The 20,222-nt window shown below is 48.5% G+C and overlaps 1 protein-coding gene across 2 annotated transcripts in view; it reads left to right on the top strand.

The window, feature by feature from the left end:
- Positions 1-20,222, top strand: part of FBXW8 (F-box and WD repeat domain containing 8) — a 65,013-nt gene that overhangs the window by 42,925 nt on the left and 1,866 nt on the right. Inside the window, exons 8-10 of one of the 2 annotated variants that reach the window (XM_035098286.2) lie at positions 8,088-8,215; positions 16,593-16,766; positions 19,436-19,552. In XM_035098286.2, the coding sequence (XP_034954177.1) occupies positions 8,088-8,215; positions 16,593-16,766; positions 19,436-19,552 (419 nt within the window). The remainder of the gene's footprint in view (positions 1-8,087; positions 8,216-16,592; positions 16,767-19,435; positions 19,553-20,222) is intronic. The other variant, XM_060269290.1, reaches the window with a different exon arrangement.

Here is a 20,222-nt window from a genome sequence, read left to right on the forward strand (position 1 = left end):
ACAGCGACAAAGTAGTTCCCTCAAGCCTAGTTAGGAGGCCAAGGTTTGCCTGATCCTGGGAGTTAAGAGTGCCCTTCTTCAGGGGATGAGGTTGAGGAATAGGGATGGACAATATATTGATATATCGTCCAAAAGCAGTTTGAAGTCCATATCACTTTATTGGTTTCATAATTTTTGACCTGGCAATATGTTGCGAATCAAGATGTGTGTTTGGGCTGGGCGATATATCATCCAAAAATGGGTTGGAGGCCATATTGTGATACTGGTTTCTTAAATTTTGACCTGGCAATATATTGCAAATCATGATGTCTTTGTGCGTGTGTTGTGTGTGTGCGCGCGCTATGCTAAAAATCACGACGCTGGGAAAACTCTGAAGCCAGCCTCTACATAGCTCCATCCTTATTTCAGACATCGTGATAGATCGGTACAGTGGTACCTCGCAAGACGAATGCCTCGCGCAACGAAAAACTTGCAAGATGAAAGAGTTTTTGTGTTGCGCGAGGGACTCGCAAGACGACGAGGTTTTCTATGAGTGCTGCTTCGTCTCGCGAAGCGTGGCCATAGAAAGACGAAGCCGCAAGCCATAGAAAGACGAAGCCGCAAGCGGCAACAAAAGGGGAACCAGCTGTAGCACGGCAAGAAGGCAAAGAAGATCAGCTGTCAGCCTTCTTGCCGCGCTACAGCTGGTTCCCCTTTGTGTTCCGCTGGTCTCTGCTGGTTGCCGAGAGCGGTGAGGGGCAGTCACCAGTCCCCCGAGCCCAGCGCCCTTCCCCGAGCCAAGCGCCCACTGCGCTTCGGCTCGGGGGACTGGCAGTGGCGGTGGCAGCGCTTGCTCTCTTGGCTCGGGAAGGGCAGGCAGGCAAGAGAGCAAGCGCCTGCCTGCCTTCCCCGAGCCTAGCGCTGTGCCTGCTGCGCTTGGCTCGGGGGACTGATGGCAGCGGCGCTTGCCTTCCCCAAGCAAGCGCTGCTGCCGCCGCCAGTCCCCCGAGCCGAAGCGCAGCGGGCACAGCGCTTGGCTCGGGGGACTGGCGGCGGCAGCGGCACTTGCTCTCTTGGCTCGGGGAAGGCAGGCAGGCGGCAGCAGCCCCGGAGCTGAAGCGCAGTGGGCGCTGCTTGCCTGGGCTGTTGCTGCCTGCTTGCCTGCCTTCGCCGAGCCAAGCGAGCAAGCGCCGCTGCCGCCAGTCCCCCGGAGCCCATAGGAACGCATTGATTAAGTTTCAATGCATTCCTATGGGAAACCGTGACTCGCAGGATGAATTTTTCGTAGGACGAATTGACTCCTGGAACGAATTAAATTCGTCTTGCGAGGCACCACTGTACATCATAATGTTTAGCTGGTGATATATTGCCATGTTTAGCTGGTGAGAATGTCACATTGCCATCCTCAGAGGACTCCCCATTAAACCTCAAGTGTCCCCCTTTCCATTGGGGGTACAAGACCCCTGGAGCTGATGAGGCCCTTGCACCTTTCAGCCAAGGTGGTGTTTGCCCAGCTGTTGCTCTCTACATATGGCTCCATCTAAGGCTGGCTGTTGCTGAAGCAACATCAGAACTTTGCTCCCGTACAGCATTCAGGAGGAGCGCTGGGACGAGGCCGGTGTTGGCATCATAACAAAAGTGCCCTGCCCATGCCCCAAATGGAACCAGAAGCAAGAGCTCCATGGGAGCCTCCCGAATGGCGCTCTGTGGATTCGGAGTGGTTTCCTAATGTAGGTCTGAGGTCTTTTTGGTGCGCGGCGGCAGATGGTTTGCGAGGGGCATGTATGCTAATGAGGGGGAACGGGGCTGAAGGAACCCAGACGGCCAGGATGCCTCTGACAAGGACACCGGCTTGCTTGGCGTTCCTGCTCCGGCTGACATCACGCCGGAAACTTAATTACGAATGTCTATTATGATAATTAATCCCCAGACGTGAAGGGACTTTGCATGGGTTGATTGTGGTGGTCAGGAGGCGATGATCAATCTCCAGGTTGATGCAGGAGACGTATCGCTGCGTTTTGGCCTGTTTTGGAGGGATGGAGCCATCTCCCCCCCTCGGCAGTCATGTTTCATTTTTGGTTTCCTGGGCCAAGGTGCTGCACTTGGTTGGCAGAAGGATTGGATGAGCAGCAGCCCGCTTGTCGAGACGATGTGCTTCTTTTTTGTGCCATTGAAATCACACTAGCCCTTTATTTTATGTTGCTCTGATCAAAGACTTATTGGTTTGCTGATGTGTCTTTTTGCCAGTAGCTTGACATAACTAGGATCCTAAGCCTATGTGGAAGCTCTTTTGAGAACTTTAAAGTTTAAATATCGAAAGCTGCTGTTTATTCTTAGAAGAAGCATTTTCTTGTATTGCTCCCCTATCGCTGCAGCACAGCAGAACCAAAGCAGCCTCACAGAAATAGGTGTGTGTTGTGCCCTTGATTTTCAGCCCCATTGTCTAAAAACCAGTCTCCTTAATTATTTAATTTCATTATAATTATGGATGCTTTAGCTGAGATTCCTGCATTGCAGGGGGTTGGACTAGATGATCCTTGGGGTGCCTTCTAACTCTGCAATCCTATGCTTCTATGATTCACTATGGAGCTGTCCAGTAGATCTTGCAGAATCCCAAGGCTATAAAGTTCACTTTTAAAAGTGAGAAAGTTTCTAGCCCTCATTGTTACTAAGGGAAATAGATACTGGTCTTTAATAGCATAATTTATAGTCCTTTGGATATATTCTAGAACAGTGGTTCCTTAAATCTCCCTGCCCCTCCCCCACGCAGAACCACTTGAAAGTTGCTGGGGGTCTCTTGCTGGACCACTTAATGGTTTTTCTGCCTGCTAGATCCTGGCTGATTTTAATTTGCATTTTTAATTACTTATTTTGTTTCTTAGATATTATAGTTTACTCTGTTGCCCTCTGAATCCCATGGAATTCAAAGCGCAATACAATGTAAGAAATAAAAGAAGTAATGAAAATGCAGTCGAAAACCAATATGTATATTTAGTGCACCTTCGACCACAAATCCATGGACACGCTATGTGCCACCCGAATGAATCCTGTGGGCCGCTGGCGGTCCACAGACCCCAGTTTGGGAACCCCTGCTCTAAACACAGCAGAGCAAGTCCCTGCGCTTGTAGTCCTTGTTTCACCGCTCACATCTCAGTGAGAGAAATGACCACTGCGTTGGCCGGATGCTCTCTCCACACTTTGCATCTGTCCATAGGTTAAATGTGTTTTGCAACCTCCTTCCTTGCCTCCGGCAGACATCTGTCCGCATCTTAACCACGGCCTGGCTCGGTCGCCCACTCCGCTTGGCAAGGCAGCATGCAGGGAAACGAGGTCCAGGGCAGAAGCAGCAGGAGCTGCAGGTGCTTTGGCAAAATTCACCACCGACATCCGGGCTCACTCCTGGCTCGGTTTGGCGATGGCAGCTTTGCACTGGCCACTTTGACACTCTCTCTCCCTCCCTCCCTTTCAAACTTTAAAAGGGAAAGGGGGAGGACCCCCAGAAACCTGAGTGTTTTTGTTTTGATTGAAAATAGCATCTCTGTTTCATTTGCATGGAGGTGCTGCGAAGAATTATCATTACACCGTGAGCATCTAGCCTTGCCGTAGGCTGGGGGGGGGGGGCGACTGCTGCTTCGCCTGATTTCCCCAGGTGGCCTCCTCTGAGCGGTCGGCAGGTATGCTCGGCCCCTAAGTGAGAAGATAGTGTGTATGTGTATGGAAAGTCACATTTGGGATGGCATGGAAGTTGATGTGCGTCCCTCCACGCCGCGCCGCCCGCGTGATCCTCGATGAGGTAGCATTCCCTGCGCCAGAACGCTGATTCCCCCCTGGCACAGAGCCGCAAGATAGTCTGGCTGGCTGGCTGTCAAAAAATTACATCATGTTGGAGTAAACTGCTTTTAAATCAAACATCCATTATTCATACATATTAACTACTTTATGCCCCCTTTTTTATTATTCCACACACACCTCTCGTCCAACCCCCCCCCTCCATGTAACTGCTTCTTCTGGGTAGGTTTACTGTTTCCCACCCCCCTAATTTTCTCTCTCTCTCGTTGATCTTGGTCTTTCGAATATTAGCTCATCTGTAATCTTATAATCAAACAAATCACCTTATCTCCACTCTCTCTCTCTCTCTCTGTGTGTGTGTTTAGCCAGCCAATGTGATGATTAGCTACACACACTGCATGGGGCTGACGCAGGTTGGAGTCCAATATCACCAGGAAGGCCGCAGGAATAAGCCCCCAATAATTCTGGATGTGCACTTTAGGCCACAGCCACTCGGCATGTTCAAAGCACTCTTATACAGCTTTAATAGTCATAGCTCTCATGCCCCCCCCAGCAAAATTGGATTCTGGGAACTGTAGTTTAAGGGTCCTGGCAATTGTAGCTCTGTGAGGGGCAGCCTAAAGTTCCCAAGATGCTTTGTGGGGAGCCAGGGCTCTTAAAATGGAATAAGAACATAAGACAAATCCTGCTGGATCAGGCCAGTGACCCATCTAGTCCAGCATCCTGTTCTCACAGCGGCCAGCCAGATGCCTGTGGGAAACCTGCAAGCAGGATCCGAGCACAAGAACCCTCTCCCCTCCTCTGAGGTTTCCAGCAATCAGTATTCAGAAGCATTTCTGCCTCCAGCCATGGAGACAGAGCATAGCCATTGTGGCTGGTAGCCATCAATAGCCTTCCCCTCCACGAATTTGCCCCAATCCTCTTTTAAAACCATCCAGATTGGTGGCCACCACTGCCTCCTGTGGGAGTGAATTCCATAGTTTAACAATGCACTGCATGAAGAAGTCTTGTCTTTTATCCATCCTGAATAAATGTACCTTTAACTCAGGCTTCCTCGATCTCTGCCCTCCAGAGGTTTGAGACTACAATTCCCGTCATCCCTGACCACTGGTCCTGCTAGCAAGGGATCATGGGAGTTGTAGGCCAAAAACATCTGGAGGGCCGAGATTGGCCATTGCGCATTCTGGTTTGGGCTTATAGGAGTCGGAGTCCCCCAGCAACTGAAGGGCCACGGGTTCCCCATCTCTGGATTAAAGCCCGAATCTGCTTATCCCCTAAATTGCATTTCTCCCCCTTTGCCTGCATCTCTCCCCCCACCCTTGACGCCCCGCCCCACCGCCCCACAATCCAGCAAAGGCCAAAGGTCTCAGCTCGCCCAACTTGCGTCGTGGCGAGGTGGCATTAGACTAATGCGTTGCCTGAACAAAAGGGAAAGCCAGGGCATAAATAATTGATTTTGCTCTCCTGTAACAACCGGCGAAAATGAAGTCCCATTTGCTCAGCCTTATTAAAAGAGCGAGAGAGGGGGGGCGAGGCGGTAAAGGTCGTTAAGGGACTTGTAACGCGGAGCAGAGCCCGCCCGCGAAATGGATGCTGCGCTTTACTAATCTCCGAGGGCTTTAACTCAAAGTCGCGGCGAAGGCCGTCTTAAGGCGTTTGGGGCGCGTTGAATTATTCAGCATTTGGGGAGATCAGTCCCCACTGAAGCTTTTTGATTTCTGGTGGTAAACTGGGGCGCCTTTGTTTGTTTGTTTGGTGCGCGCGTTCCTGGCTGAGCCCTCGATTCTGGAATCGAAAGGTTCTCTGTCAATCTTGTTGAGTCGCCCCTGCTGCCATCTTAGAACTTCAGGCTGAGATGGATGTCTCCTTGCCACCCAGCGCTTGAGGCTCTCAGCAAATTTGTCAACAGGATCAAACTAGCCCCAGCTGATTTTTCCCCTTTTTAGCCGGAGCAGGGAACTGCCAGTTCACATGTCGGATATGGCTCAGGGGACCTCTTTGTCTGACTTGCAGCCTCTGCTCCTCACTTCTCCCGTGTGCCATATTTAATGCTTCTCTTGAAGCTAACAGGAGGTGTTTTTTAAATTGTCTAAATGGTTGGAGGGGAGACCATTTATGGGGGAGTCACAGCTGGGGAGGAAAGGGTTAGCATTGGATATCTAATGAGTCTAGATGTCGGGGACTGTGAGCAGGGCCTTTTGGTGGTGGCACCCTCTTGATGGAACATGCTTCCCCTGCATGTTAGGCTGCCACCATCACTGATGGATTTCGGAGCCATGTGAAGATGCTTTTCTGCAACGTTTGAAGATCAGCCTTGACTTTGGCGACAGAACATGTCTTTGTATGCATGGGTGATATTAGATGTGCACGCTGTGACCCTCCCTTGGGACTGTTTTACAGTTGATAATAAAGGGATACAAGGGACCCAGGTGGCGCTGTGGTTAAATCACTGAGCCTAGAGCTTGCTGATCAGAAGGTCGGCGGTTCGAATCCCTGTGACGGGGTGAGCTCCCGTTGCTTGGTCCCAGCTCCTGCCAACTTAGCAGTTCGAAAGCACGTCAAAATGCAAGTAGATAAATAGGAACCGCTAAAGCGGGAAGGTAAACGGCGTTTTCATGTGCTGCTCTGGTTTGCCAGAAGCGGCTTTGTCATGCTGGTCACATGACCTGGAAGCTATACGCCGGTTCCCTCGGCCAATAATGCGAGATGAGCGCGCAACCCCAGAGTCGGTCACGACTGGACCTAATGGTCAGGGGTCCCTTTACCTTTAATAAAGGGATACAAATATTTTCTTTTTCTTCCCCCTATTTTTATTTGGTTGCAATATATAAGTATTGGTATCTACTTGTACAGGTATACACCCACCCATGTATAAGTATGCTTAATTCATTTTTAACACATAAAAATACATTAAAGCCAAGCAAACAAGTGAAATCAATCACGGATGTGAGAGACCTTGGGTTGTAACAACTAAGGCCTACTCAGAGGAGACCCATTGGAATTAACCAGTCTTACGTTAGTAAGGTTCATTAATTCAGTGGGTCTACTCTGACAGCCATTAACTTTGGATACAACCCTCTCAATATTTGAGCTATAAATTGTTTCCAATGGTATATACCGTATTTTTCCGTGTATAAGACTAGGTTTTTTTTCTTTTAAAAAATACGTTTAAAATTGGGGGTTGTCTTATACACAGATACAATCTCCCCCCATTTTCTTAATTTGGAGTCCCCAAGAAACAGGGGGCGTCTTATACACGGGGTGTGGGGGGGTGTTATACACGGAAAAATACGGTATAGGGCTAGATATTTTATCACATCTTAGGTTGACTCCTTTATCTTTCTCTTGCAAGGTTAGTTAGTTTTCTCATATGAGCCAATTAGTCAATTCCCATATTCTCCCATTCCAATCTTCTAACACAGGGATAACACTCCATTATAGCATTTTGCAGTAGGAGCAGCTGTTAGCAAATGCATTATCAATTCTGCAAAACCAGATCCTTAACATATCCAAATAATACTGTGTATGGTTCTGCCAGCAGTTCAGCCCCTGTTATAAGTTACATTTCATTTCTAATTGGGCATGTGTTGTAACTTAGTGGTAGGGAATCTGCTTTGCATGCAGAAGGTCCGTGGCTCAGGGTGGACTCAGTATAAGACAGGTTTCAATGTTATATGTTCCCCCAATATTGTTAATTTTAAGAGATAACAAGTCTACAGTTGCTGGAAGGGCACAGAGAGGAAAGTAACCTCCTGGGGGAAAGGAACTTTCAACACCAGTCTTAACTCCTGACTCCTGGTTTTTCTTAATCAGAGAGACAGATTCTTAATCATAGAATTGTAGAGTTGGAAGGGACCTTGATGGTCATCTAGTCTAACCCCCTGCAACACAGGACTCTTTCGCTCAACCTGGGGCTCAAACCCATGACCCTGAGTTTAAGAGTCTCATGCTCTACCGAGCTATCTCCCTTAGGACTGGGGAACCTTCTCTGGCCAAAGGGCCAGATCCTTATCTCCCCCACCCCTTAATTAAGGCCCTGGAGGGTGCAATCCTCCTTACTGTAGGGGTCTGCTTGGTCAGCACAATCCTTGCAGAGAATGCACTGGCAAAGCTGACCCCAGCAGGATTGAACTCCACCCTCCCGCCCCTCGGTTGACACCTAATGGACTTGTAGGTTTGGCGGGCCAGGCCATTTAGCTGTGCAAGCCATTTTGGACCCCCTGGCAAGCCAAGATTGGCCTGCAGGGCTAGAGGTTCCCCACCCTTTCCCCTAATCCTTGGTTGACAATCTGCATTCCCGTGGTGTGTTTCCCCCCCAGATCCTTCTCTACAACTTGGAAACGGGACAGTGCACAGCGCAGCTCGGAAGCTCCTTGGGGGACTTCTCCTGTGTCAATCTCCGAGACAGCCCTCCCTGCATGCTGGTGGCTGGGAACAAGGACAGAAGGTACATCCAAGGAGGTGGGGCCCATTTGGTCAGGTTAAATTTATTGAACTTTTTATTTTGTTTCCCGCACATAAAAAGGGTTGCCTCCAACGCTAGTCCTACTCAAAGAAGACCCATTGAAAATTAACGGGCGAGGCTCACTTAGGCCCATTCATGTCGATGGATTTACTCTGAGTAGGACTAACCCTGTATACAACCCAGAAGTCCCAAATCGATTTGTGAGAATAGAATCCAGTAAATAAAAATATACACATCAGAAACAGAATAAAAACATTCAACAGTGGATGCCACCCAGATGCCCAGGAAACAAAAAATGTATTTGCCTGGTGCCTAGGACAAAAACAAAGTAGGTGCCAGGCAGGCCTCCTGAGGCCCAGCATTCCATAGACTTGGGGCTACCACAGAAAAGGCCGTGTTCATCCTCCAGACCTCCCTTATAGGTGGCATGCAGAGAAGGGCCTCGGATGAACTGGGCAGATTGCTAAGGGGAAAGGCAGTTTGTCCTGGGCCCCCAAACCTATCATGCTGCTCTGAACCACAGTGACGCAAATCAACCAGTCTGGTGGGCTCTTGCATGTGGACTGTGGCAGGGAGGCACCGTCTTGCCATTTTCATCCGGTACCAAAACACAGGAAGCTGCCTTACACTGAGTCAGACCCTTGATCCACCTAGCTCAGTATTGTCTACTGAGTGGCAGCAGCTCTCGGGTGTGTGTGTGTGTGTGTGTGTGTGTGTGTGTTTCAGGCAGGAGTCCCTACCAGCACTGCCTGGAGATGCCCTTGGGGACTGAACCTGGGACCTTCTGCATGCAAAGCAGATGCTCTGCCACTGCAGTACAACACCTTCCCAAATGTCTTGCGCTGGCCTGGATCTGGGCACCCCACTCCAAACGTGGCTACACCTTTGTAGCAGCTTGCCTGTCGCCTTTCACGGAATTGCACTGCACACCAGAGGCAAGAGTCCGCATAAACTTTTCAGAGAATGAGACGCAATATTAGGTAATGGTTGGACCTCGCTTTGCTTTGTTCTGTCCTGTCGTTTTGCAAGCTCCACGGGAAGAGTCCCTCCTTTACTCCTCCCACCCCCCAAAATAATATACTTTTAAAAAGCCATTTGGTGGACACAGTTGGTGTACTGCCCAGCGAGGCCTCTTGGAACGAGGCCTTCCGCTTTCCTGCGGACACTCGTGGGGGAAAAAAGGAGAAAGAAATGAGTTTGGCATTTTAAACCTCACTTCCTGAAATTTTGAAGTAGGGAAATAACCTAAGGGAGATTCGCATGTGCCAAAAAGAGCCCACCCCCTCGGCATCACCGCCACCAAACAGTGGCAATAATGTAGGTTGGGTTGCAGTTGATGTCTCTCAGGTGGCCAAAACAAAAAAGGATTTTCACGTGAATGAATTCCAGATCCTATTTAGCTGATTTGCAGCTTCCCCCCCCCTTTATCTCCTCATCTTGGCCAGTCTTGCGTCTCTTCCCCCACCCCCTTCTCCCCCCCCACCCCACCGCTCAGTGTCTGTTGGCAGACATGGAAGCGCTCGGAGTCATCAGCGTGAAAGGATTAGAGTGCTTTTTAAAAAAAACACGTCTCTCATCCAATTTTTAGATTCCCCCTCCTCCCTGCCACCTTTTCTTTTTCTTTCTTTCCTTTTTTTTGCGGGGGGGGGGGGGGAGAGATGGGGTGTTAATTATTTAAATAGTCCAGCACACCACACCAAAGGGATGTCGCACGGTGGCCAAAGGCCAGCTGGGAATAGCTCCCTACTCTTTCCTTCTCACACACCCATCTCCCTCCCTGTACCCTGCTTCCCCCACCCCCATGCATCAGGCCTCAGGTGGCATTTTGGTCCGGGATCAGATTCAAGGGCATGTCGTTTCCCCTTTCTGGATTTTCAGAGCCTAGCTGCATTCTGCAGGAGCTAGTTCCGTCATTCAACTTTGTGCTGGGTGAAGAAGTGCTTTTTCAAATTGATCCTGAATACAAGCGTACCTCGGAAGTCAAACGGAATCCGTTCAGGAAGTCCGTTCGACTTCAACTTCGGAAACCAAGGAAGCTCCTGCAGCCAATTGGAACTCATGGAACTCGCATCGGACATTTGGGTTCCAAAGAATGTCAGCAAACCGGAACACTCCCTTCCAGGTTTGTGGTGTTCAGGAGCCAAAATGTCACAAGGCATTCATCTATCTATCTATCTATCTATCTATCTATCTATCTATCTATCTATCTATCTATCTATCTATCTAGGCCTGGCACCTAAAAGTGTATAATGAAGGTGCCAGGTGAACCTCCCTGGGGAGAGCGTTTCACAAATGGGGAGCCACCGTAGAAAAGGTTCTCGTGTTGCCACCTTCCGGACCCCTCGTGGAGGAGGCACACGAAGAAGAACAAGAATTCATGTGTTAGGAGAGTGGGGGTGAGGGCAGAAACTTTACCTTCTTTCCCCATGCTGTACATAATTTCTTTTACACTTCCTTCATGTCACCTTTTGCTCTCCTTTTCTCCAAACTCTAAGGGTCAAGTGGTTTTGTGTAGCTGTAAAGCACCATCTCCTGTGCACTGGAGGAGGAGGGTTTAAATTTATTTCCCACCTTTCTTCCCAAAGAAACACATCAGGGATAAAGCAACACAGTTAAAATGGAAACTTAAGCACTTAGCCTCTCTCCAGCTTCTGGAAGTTATCAGATGTTGTCCATACAGTGGTGCCTCGCTAGACGAAATTAATTTGTTCCACGGGTCTTTTCTTATAGCGAAAAATTCGTCTAGCGAATCCCATAGGAATGCATTGATATATTTTTTTTGGATTTTTTTTTTGCCCATAGGAACACATTAATTGAATTTCAATGCATTCCTATGGGAAACCGCGATTCACTAGACGAATTTTTCGTAAAACGCATTTGTCTAGCGAGGCAACCTCGGCTTGATAAATCCTTTCGTTAAGCGGAAATTTCGTTAAGCAGGGCATTCGTTAAGCGAGGCACCACTGTACTTCCAAGCCTCTCCCCATGGGCCTGAGGACCAGATACTTGCTTTATTTCATTTAAGTTTATATTTATTTCATGCACACAATTCAGAGCAGTGTGCATGTTTCTTTCTTCCCCCTTTTGTCCTCACAACCACCCTGTGAGCCGGGGGGATCAGTGAGGATGGGGCTGGGGTCAGTTTTCCTTTATGCATGGGCTGTGTGTGAACCTGTTTAGTGTTGCGGGAATTTTCCTTAGTTTGTTTTCGAGGAACGGGTACACCATAGTCTCTGGTTTTTTTCTACCTCCCGGTGCACCTATTGTTTCATTTCATCTTCCAGGATGTATGGGATTATGTGGTGAACTTGGTTGGCGATATAGTATAGTCCTGTGTTTTCTAACATAAGAAGATCTTTAATAAAAAATAATTTAAAAAAACAGCAGCAACAACCCCGTGAGGTAGGTTAGGTGGCAGGTAGTAGCTGCCGAAAGATCACCCAGTGAGCTTCACGGTGCGGGGGAGATGCCCAGGTCCCTAAATCCTAAACCTAGCTCTTGAATTCCATCCTTTTCAAGGTTCGATCGTTGCGGAACCACAATGCTCTGACATTGGTAGCCAGAGCCTGGGAGCTGGAGTTGGTAAGACTTCCCCGCCCCACAAAAGCAACAACAACTCGAAAAGTGTCTTTTGCATCCCCCCCCTCCCACCAGGAACGGATGCCTGGAAGCCAGGTCCTTGCAAATGAAACCGCGACGACTCAGCCAGGACTCGGTAGATGGAAGGCGGCCTGATTATCATATGCGATGCCGGCGGGCAGCCCGCCAGGCCGCACGCTGTCAGGGACGGGGGCTTGGAAGCAGCGCTTCGGTTTCACCCAGTGCCGAGCTCTGCGCAGCCCCCCCACCCAGACAAGAGGAAGAGCGGGAGACAGGCTTTGTTTACTCCATCTGTGGATGCTCCGACAAGCGGCAACGGAGGTGTTGCGCGTGGCCCAGCCTGCCTGAGCACGCTCATTTCCCTTCTCCAGCCTGTCAGATGGATGCCACCCGGTCGGAAGCCTTTGTCCTCCTTTTTGTTCTAATTGTCGGAACGGAGCTATTCCCAGGCTCCTGCCGAGCGGTTTCATTAGAGAAGGGCAATGTGGGGGGGGGGGGAGAGAGAAGGAGGGAAAGCTTTGGATTTTGTTTTTTTGGAACAGCCTCCAGATCGGAGCAGGGATCCTGAACAATGGAAGTGCTGGCACAGGGAGTGTCCTCCTGTCATGCGCTTGGGCCTCCCAGCTTCCGCAGTTCATCATTTCCCAAGGATTAGCTTCCATTCCTTTTCGAGCAGCCTCTGTGGCGGTTCCCGCTCGACTCTCTGGGCTCTGTTGTTGTTGTTACACACACACACACACACACACACACACACACACACACACACCCTTTTGGCAATCTGCAATGATTTCATCTTCAGCGGTTTTGGATGATCAAACTGTTAAGCCCTTTTCCTGCATCCATCCACTTGCTCAACTCTAGCAAAAGCCTCTTTGAGCCCAGCAGTGGGAAACCTCAGGCTGAGGTTCCCAGCCTCTCTGCCTTCCCAGGCTGCACCCTGACTGACTCCATGTCACACCTTCCTTGGATGTTTTTGCTAGGCTGCGGTGCATTTTTCGTAATGCCCCACGCTTCCCTGGAGAAAGCATAGAGAGAGGGGTTCACGAGTTAGTAGCTCACAATAACGTCTTCCATCTCTGCTCCGGGGACCTCTAGGTTAGAGATTACTGCAACACATTATACATTGCCTCTAAAGATGGCTGGAGAAACTTCAGCTGGTGCAGAATCCAGCTTGCTCATTGGGGCAAGACGGTTTCAACATATTACACCAATCTTGGCTCAACTGTGCCGGCTGCCAATTAGTTTCCTAGACCAATTCAAAGTGCTGGTTTGGAAGTATAAAGCCTGAAATGGCTCAGGGCTGCAAGGAATGCCTCTCCTGATACGAACCGAGCCGTACCCTGCAATCATCACCCAAGGCCCTCCTCCACAAGAGGTCTGGAGGGTGGCAACGCAAGAATGGGCCTTTTCTGCAGGCTCCCCGCTTGTTGAATGCTCTCCCCAGGAAGTCTCACCTAGGGCTGGCTGGGTGGAGAAGGCACCACTCTATGCCCATAAGACTTTACGCTCCGGATGGCAGTTAGCAGTTTCATCTCATCAGTGTTCCAACTGCTCAGGCTCTGACCCTGAGTCCAACTACAGCCCAGACACATGTCCCAGCTACTGCAAACTCCATTACTCCCAAGAACAAATAAGCATTGCATGGAAAAGGAGTGGTGTGTGTGTGTGTGTGTGTGTGTGTGTGTGTGTGTGTGTGTGTGGACCTTTACAATTCAATAACTATTGGGGAGATGGCCCTGCAGGATCAGACAAATTAACGGAAGATCAGGATGGCAATGGCTGTGTTCTGGCTCCTCTGTCCACTGTCGGAGGCAGTATGCTGGGAATCGCAGGTGAGAAGAGTCGAAACAAAATAAAAAAAATTCCTTCCAGTAGCACCTTAAAGACCAACTAAGTTGCTGAAGGGCACTGTTGGCATTTGATGGCATACACAATGTTAGAGGATGAGCAATTAAATAGTCCTGAGATGGTATGTTGGATGTTGTAACCAACACGGCTACCTACCTGTAGGTGAGAAGAGTGTTTTTAGAGAGCTTTCCTTCTAGTTGACGGATGGTGGCATGAGTGTGTGTGGTTTGATTTTATTAAGACCTTTCATAATACATTACAATAAAAAACAAACTAATCTGAACAAAAAGAAACTAATAATAATACCCCACCAATAATACCCCAGCCACTCTGAGCAGCTTCCAGCACATATAAAAAAATTTATATTCTGATTTTATTTTGTGAACTGCCCTGAGACCTGCAGGTATAGAGCAGGATACAAAACAACAACAACGACAACAACAAACACCAATAATAAACGTCAAGGATTCAAAACAACAACAACAAACACCAATAATAAACGTCAAGGATTCAAAACTTCCCAATACATGGCTGCCTTCAGATGTCTTCTAAAACTTGTGTAGTTCTTTATCTCCTTGACATCTGATGGGAGGGCGTTCCACAGGGAGAGTGCCACTGCTGAGAAGGCCCTCTGCCTGGTTCCCTGTAATACCTAGTACTCTTTCACAGGTAGACCTTAACATGCCCCACACAGAGAGAGGCGAACCCTCCCAGCTCTCACCTGGGAGCTTCTCTTCCTTCTTCCATCCTCCCACCCTGGGAGATCTTCCCTTCCCTGCCTCTAACTCCAGGTGATTCATCAACTCTCCATCACCACCTGCATGTTAACCCCTCTTTAAGCCTGAGTGGAGGACCACAAAAATTACAAAGACCGGAGCAGAGCAAAAACACAAACAAAGGGGGGGGGAGTGCAAAGAAATAAGAATATTGAAAGAAATAGGTAAAAAGGACTTCCGCCTGTCAGTTATATCTACAAGCATTCCTCAAAATAGTCAAATGTTCAAGGTGGATGGCGATGTTTTGACTTGGCGACCTATCACTCGCCTTCTGCTAATACCAGAAATCTGGGCTGTCCAATGAAGCTGAACGTTGGAAGATTCAAGACAGACAGAAGAAGTAACTTCTTCCCCTAGTGCAGAGTTAAAACGGTGGAATTTGGGCTCCCTCAGGAGGCAGTGATGATTGCCACCAACTTGCATGGCTTTAAAAGAGGATTAGACAAACCCACAGACGAGAAGGCCGTCCGTAGCCACTAGCCACAACGGCTGTGTTCTGCCTCCATTGCCGGAGGCCGTGTGCCTTATGACTGCCAGCAGCTGATATTCAAAGTGTGGGGAAACAAATAAAAAATAAAAAATCCTTCCAGCAGCACCTTAAAGGCCAACTAAGTTTTTTATTTTGGTATGAGCTTTCGTGTGCATGCACACTTCTTCAGAAGTGTGGGGAGCGCTTTTGTACTCAGGTCCTGTTTGCAGGCTTCCCAAGTGGCATCTGGTTAGCCGTTGTGAGAACAGGATACGGGACTAGATGGGGCCATTGGCTTGATCCAGCAAAGCTCCTCTTAAGTTTTTTTTTTTTTAGGGGTTTAGACAAATTCATAGAGGCATCTGAAGGCAGCCTTGTATAGGGAAGCCTTTTAATGTTTTGTTGCATTTTTCTATATATTGGAAGCCACCCAGAGTGGCTGGGGAAACGCAGTCAGATGGGTGGGGAACTTATAACAACAATAATTGGAGCAGCGGTCCCCAAACCATTCCCCCCCCCACTTGAAAATTGCTGAGGTTGTTGACGGATTCTCCTGCCTCTTGTAGCAATTGTCATGCGCTGTCCTAGGTGCTACATGATTTTTAATTGCAGGTGTGCTGCGCACCACCTGAATGAAGGGGTCTGTGGACCACACTTTGGGAATCCCTCCCATAGCAGCTAACACTATCAATGGCGATTCTGGGTTCTACTTTCACTTTCATAGGCAACATGTTGCTGAATGCCAGTTGCTGCGAATCATGAGCCAAGAACACTGTTGTACCCGTGCCCTGCTTTGTGGGCTTCCCATGGGCACCTGGTTGGCTACTAGGTGGACCACTGGCTCTTCCCGTGTTCTTATGTATAAACATCCATTTCATTTAGGGCATTTCTATCCTACCTTTTTCCTCCAAGGAGCTCAGGGTTGTGTACCTGGTTCTCTCCTTCCAGTGTGGTGTAGCGGTTAGGAGCAATGGACTCGTAATCTGGTGAACCGGGTTTGGTTCCCCGCTCCTCCACATGCAGCTGCTAGGTGACCTTGGGCTAGTTACACTTCTTTGAAGTCTCTCAGCCCCACTCACCTCACAGAGTGTTTGTTGTGGGGGAGGAAAGGAAAGGAGAATGTTAGCCGCTTTGAGACTCCTTTGGGTAGTGATAAAAGCGGGATATCAAATCCAAACTACTACTACTACTACAGGCATCCCCAAACTTCGGCCCTCCAGATGTTTTGGACTACAATTCCCATCATCCCTGACCCCACTGGTCCTGTTAGCTAGGGATCATGGGAGTTGTAGGCCAAAACATCTGGAGGGCTGGAGTTTGGGGATGCCTCCTCCTCCTCCTCCTCCTCTTCTTCTTCCTCCTCCTCCTCCTCCTCAGTTAATCCCCAAAATAATAACCCTGCGAGGTGGGCCAGGCTTTGTGGCCTACTTGGGGATTTGAACACTGCTCTCCCAGGTCCTAAGCCTGGTGCTCTAACTGCTGCACCACACTGCCTCTCATAGATGGCTCAACTAGTGAGAGAGGCTGGCTGCCGGCATGTACGGAATCTAATGTGGTTCCAAGTAGATCTTGCTAGAACCATCTCTTCTGGGGCCGTGCTAGTGAAAATGTAGCATGGCAACCTTGATGACACGAGACTTGACTTGTGCTTACGCCTTCTTCTTAGGGTGAGGGTTTTTGACCTCCGCAGAAGCGCCTCCGTTTGCTCCCTCTACGGCCACCAGCTGGGAGTCTCTTCTGTGCAGATGGACGACTGGAAGATTGTCAGCGGAGGGGAAGAGGGCCTGGTGTGCGTGTGGGACCAGAGGATGGGCACCAAGCTCTGGGAAATCCATGCCAGGTAAAGTCAGCTGCCAGTGGAGGCTGGTCCATTAGAGCAAGGGGGAGCAGGTACTTGCCTAAGGGGCAACGCGGAGGCTGACTAGCAGCAGCACCTGCTTTAAGTAAGGAGGCAGGCAGGTGGGGCTTTGGTGAAGGGAGACTCTACTGCAATAATAATTATAATAATAATAATAATAATAATAATTATTATAATAATAATACCCCACCCATCTGACTGGGTTTCACCAGCCACTCTGGGCAGCTCCCAACCGAATTCTAAAAGTGCAATACAGCATTAAACATTAAAAACTTTCCTAAACAGGACTGGCTTCAGATGTCTTCTAAAAGTAAGATAGTTGCTTATTGCCTTGACATCATATGAGAGGGCATTCCGCAGGGCGGGTGCCACTACTGAGAAGGCCCTTTGCCTGGTTCCCTGTAACCTCACTTCTCACTGTGAGGGAACCGCCAGAAGGCCCTTGGAGCTGGAGCTCAGTGTCCAGGCTGAATGATGGGGGTGGAGACGTTCCTTCAGGTATACAGGGTGAAGGCCATTTAGGGCTTTAAAGGTCAGCACCAACACTTTGAATTGTGCTCGGAAACGTACTGTGAGCCAATGCAGGCCTCTCAGGACCAGTGTTATATGGTCTCGGCTGCTCTGTGGCTATGTATTTTGAAAAAATGTATTTGTCTAGTTCCATGCTTTGGGACTCCCAAATGGTTAATTCCACTCTCAGTGGCATTGCCCAAAGTCTTACGGGGGCTGCTTGAACGCTTACAGCCCAGATTGACCGTTTGGTCATTTCTAGTGCTGGCGAGGTTCTTTTAGAAGCTGAGCCTTGAGTGTCATCAGCCCAGTCCTGCAGAACTCTTTGCCACTGGTTTTCGTTGTATGATTTTATGTATAAATGGCAAACTGCTCAGGGGGTGGGGGTTCTTTTCTCTATCTAGGAAAAATGGTGTCTAAATATTTTTTTACAAATATAATAAAATAACCGAGTGCAGCTTTAAACTCCTGCTTTTGGCATCTCTGGTTAAAAGGATCTCGGATGCCTGATTTCCGTCCATTAATTCAAGTGACTCTTCTCCGGGCAGGACTAGCACCAGGTATAACCCCAGGTATAACTCCTCCAGGTATGGGGGAGCCTGCTGTCCTCCAGGTTGGACTCCATCTCCCATCATCCGTGGTCATGTTGGCTGGGGCTGATGGGAATTGGAGTCCAGCACCACTTGGAGGCCCTCAGAGTCTCTGCTGAAGCTGCCTTTTCGCCTGGAAGAAGCAAAGATCACCAGTGTTGAAGCAATGATTCTTCAACATCAACTTCATTGGACTGGTCATGTTGTGCAAATGCCTGATGATCGTCTTCCAAAGCAACTACTCTATTCCAAACTTAAAAATGGAAAGTGTAATGCTGGTGGTCAACAAAAGAGGTTTAAAGACTGTCTCAAGGCAAATCTTTAAAAAGGTAGTATAAACACCGACAACTGGAAAACACTGGCCTGCGAGCGCTCCAGTTGGAGAACAGCCTTTACCAAAGGTGTCATGGGCTTTGAAGAAACTCGATCTCAGGACGCAAGGGAGAAACGTGCTAAGAGGAAGGCACGCTTGGCAAATCCACACCGTGATCAACTCCCGCCTGGAAACCAATGTCCCCACTGTGGAAGGACGTGTGGATCCAGAATTGGCCTACACAGTCACTTACGGACCCATTGTTAAAACCGTGTTTATGGAAGACAATCTTACTCAGATACGAGTGATTATCAAAGAAGAAGAGGAAGAAGCAGCAGCAGCTTCAGGAATCTGGCTGTACTTCAGCAATTGTCCATTGGGTGGTGCTAAAAGCAGATTACACACACACACACACACACACACACACACACACACACACACACTTATTATTATTATTATTATTATTATTATTATTATTATTATTATTATTATTGGCTTGAATGGAGACCCACCCCCTTCTCTCCCTTTCCCCTCCAGTGCACTAGAATGACCCATTTAACTCAAAACAAGAAAAAGCATCAAATGGAGACTTTCGGAACAACCAGCGCCACCTGGTGCCTGCCAGATATTTTTGGACTGCAATTCCCATCAGCCCGAGTTCTGGACCGAAACCTCTGGAGGGCACCAGGTTTGTTACTCCAAGTAGACCTATTGAAGTTAGTGGACACAATTTATGCAAGGCCGCTGGTTTCAGTAGGTCTACTTTTGAGTATGGCTTTGTTGGAGACAACCCTACGCTTCAAAAGTGGGAGAAAAAGACAAATCGTTCAGGGCTGCGATATGGATCATTGCGTGTTGATTTTGTATCCATAGGAAATCTGCCCGCAGATGAGAGACTTGAGTTTAGATACGCAGATAACATATGTCAATTTTGCTATGAATATTGGGCAGTTTCCCCCCACCACCACCTCTTGCTAATGCAGCATTCATTTCGTCATTTGTGCATGGAGATGCATTTTTTTAACTTGGCATTTTCATGTGTGGGTGGGGGTGTAGATTTCTGTTCCAATCAACTCTGCATTTTAATGACAAGACATTTTAAATGGTAGGGGCAGAGAGAGAAACTATTAAAAGAACTTTCACGTCATATTTAGAAATGTTAATCGTGACTCCCATTAAGATTTTTTATTTTTTAAACTTAAACAGAAACACCAGCAACATTCCTTTTTTCCCTCCAGGCACCCTGTCCGCCACATCTGGTTTAACAGCCACAGCCTCATCACCGCCAATATCCCTGACGAAAAGGTTCCCCGAGGCGCCAGCATCATGGATGATGACCTGACTGCTCATCGAAGGTAAGAACCAACCACACATGCAGCAGTTTTACTTTGCAGAAAGAGGGCTAAGAGTCTGAGAAGCAGGAAATGCGAGTGGGCCATGCCGCTGAATGCTCAAAGCTGAGGTTAATAGAATTGACGGGAATAATGACTGCAGCCATGTCGGGGTTGACCACCCTGTGGACAGTCCAGTTCATGTGGAATTGCCTAGGAAGGGCCTTTTCCGTTGTGGCCCCCCATCTATGGGATGGTCTCTCCAGTGAGACCTGCTGGGCACCTTTCAGTCTCGGGTAAAGACTTGCCTTTCTTCCCCATGGCCTTTGGGGGACTGAACCAAATCTGTCCCACAGTAGCTGTGCAGGAAAAGCTTTCTGTGGCCAGGCGTCATCGTCTCATTTAGGCTCCAGGCAAAAATATTTCTTTTCTTTTTTTTGGCCAGGCCTTTGGCTCTTAATCATCTGTGGCCTCCTTGAGTGGGTGGGATGTTTTAATCGTGCCTTTTGAAAAACAGGGACTGTCTTTGTCTTAGTTGCTCACAGTTGACCTTGGTAAAAAGACTACCAATATATTCAGTAAATAATAATAATATGAGGATGTGTTTGTTTCTGTATTAATGTTAATGTTTCATATGAAGGAGGCTTGCTCCCTCCCCCCCAAAAAATTTTTTTAGGCGCCAGGCAAAAACACT

Source organism: Zootoca vivipara, chromosome 17 (genome assembly GCF_963506605.1).
Source record: "Zootoca vivipara chromosome 17, rZooViv1.1, whole genome shotgun sequence".
In the NCBI taxonomy this organism is placed as follows: Eukaryota; Metazoa; Chordata; class Lepidosauria; order Squamata; family Lacertidae; genus Zootoca; species Zootoca vivipara.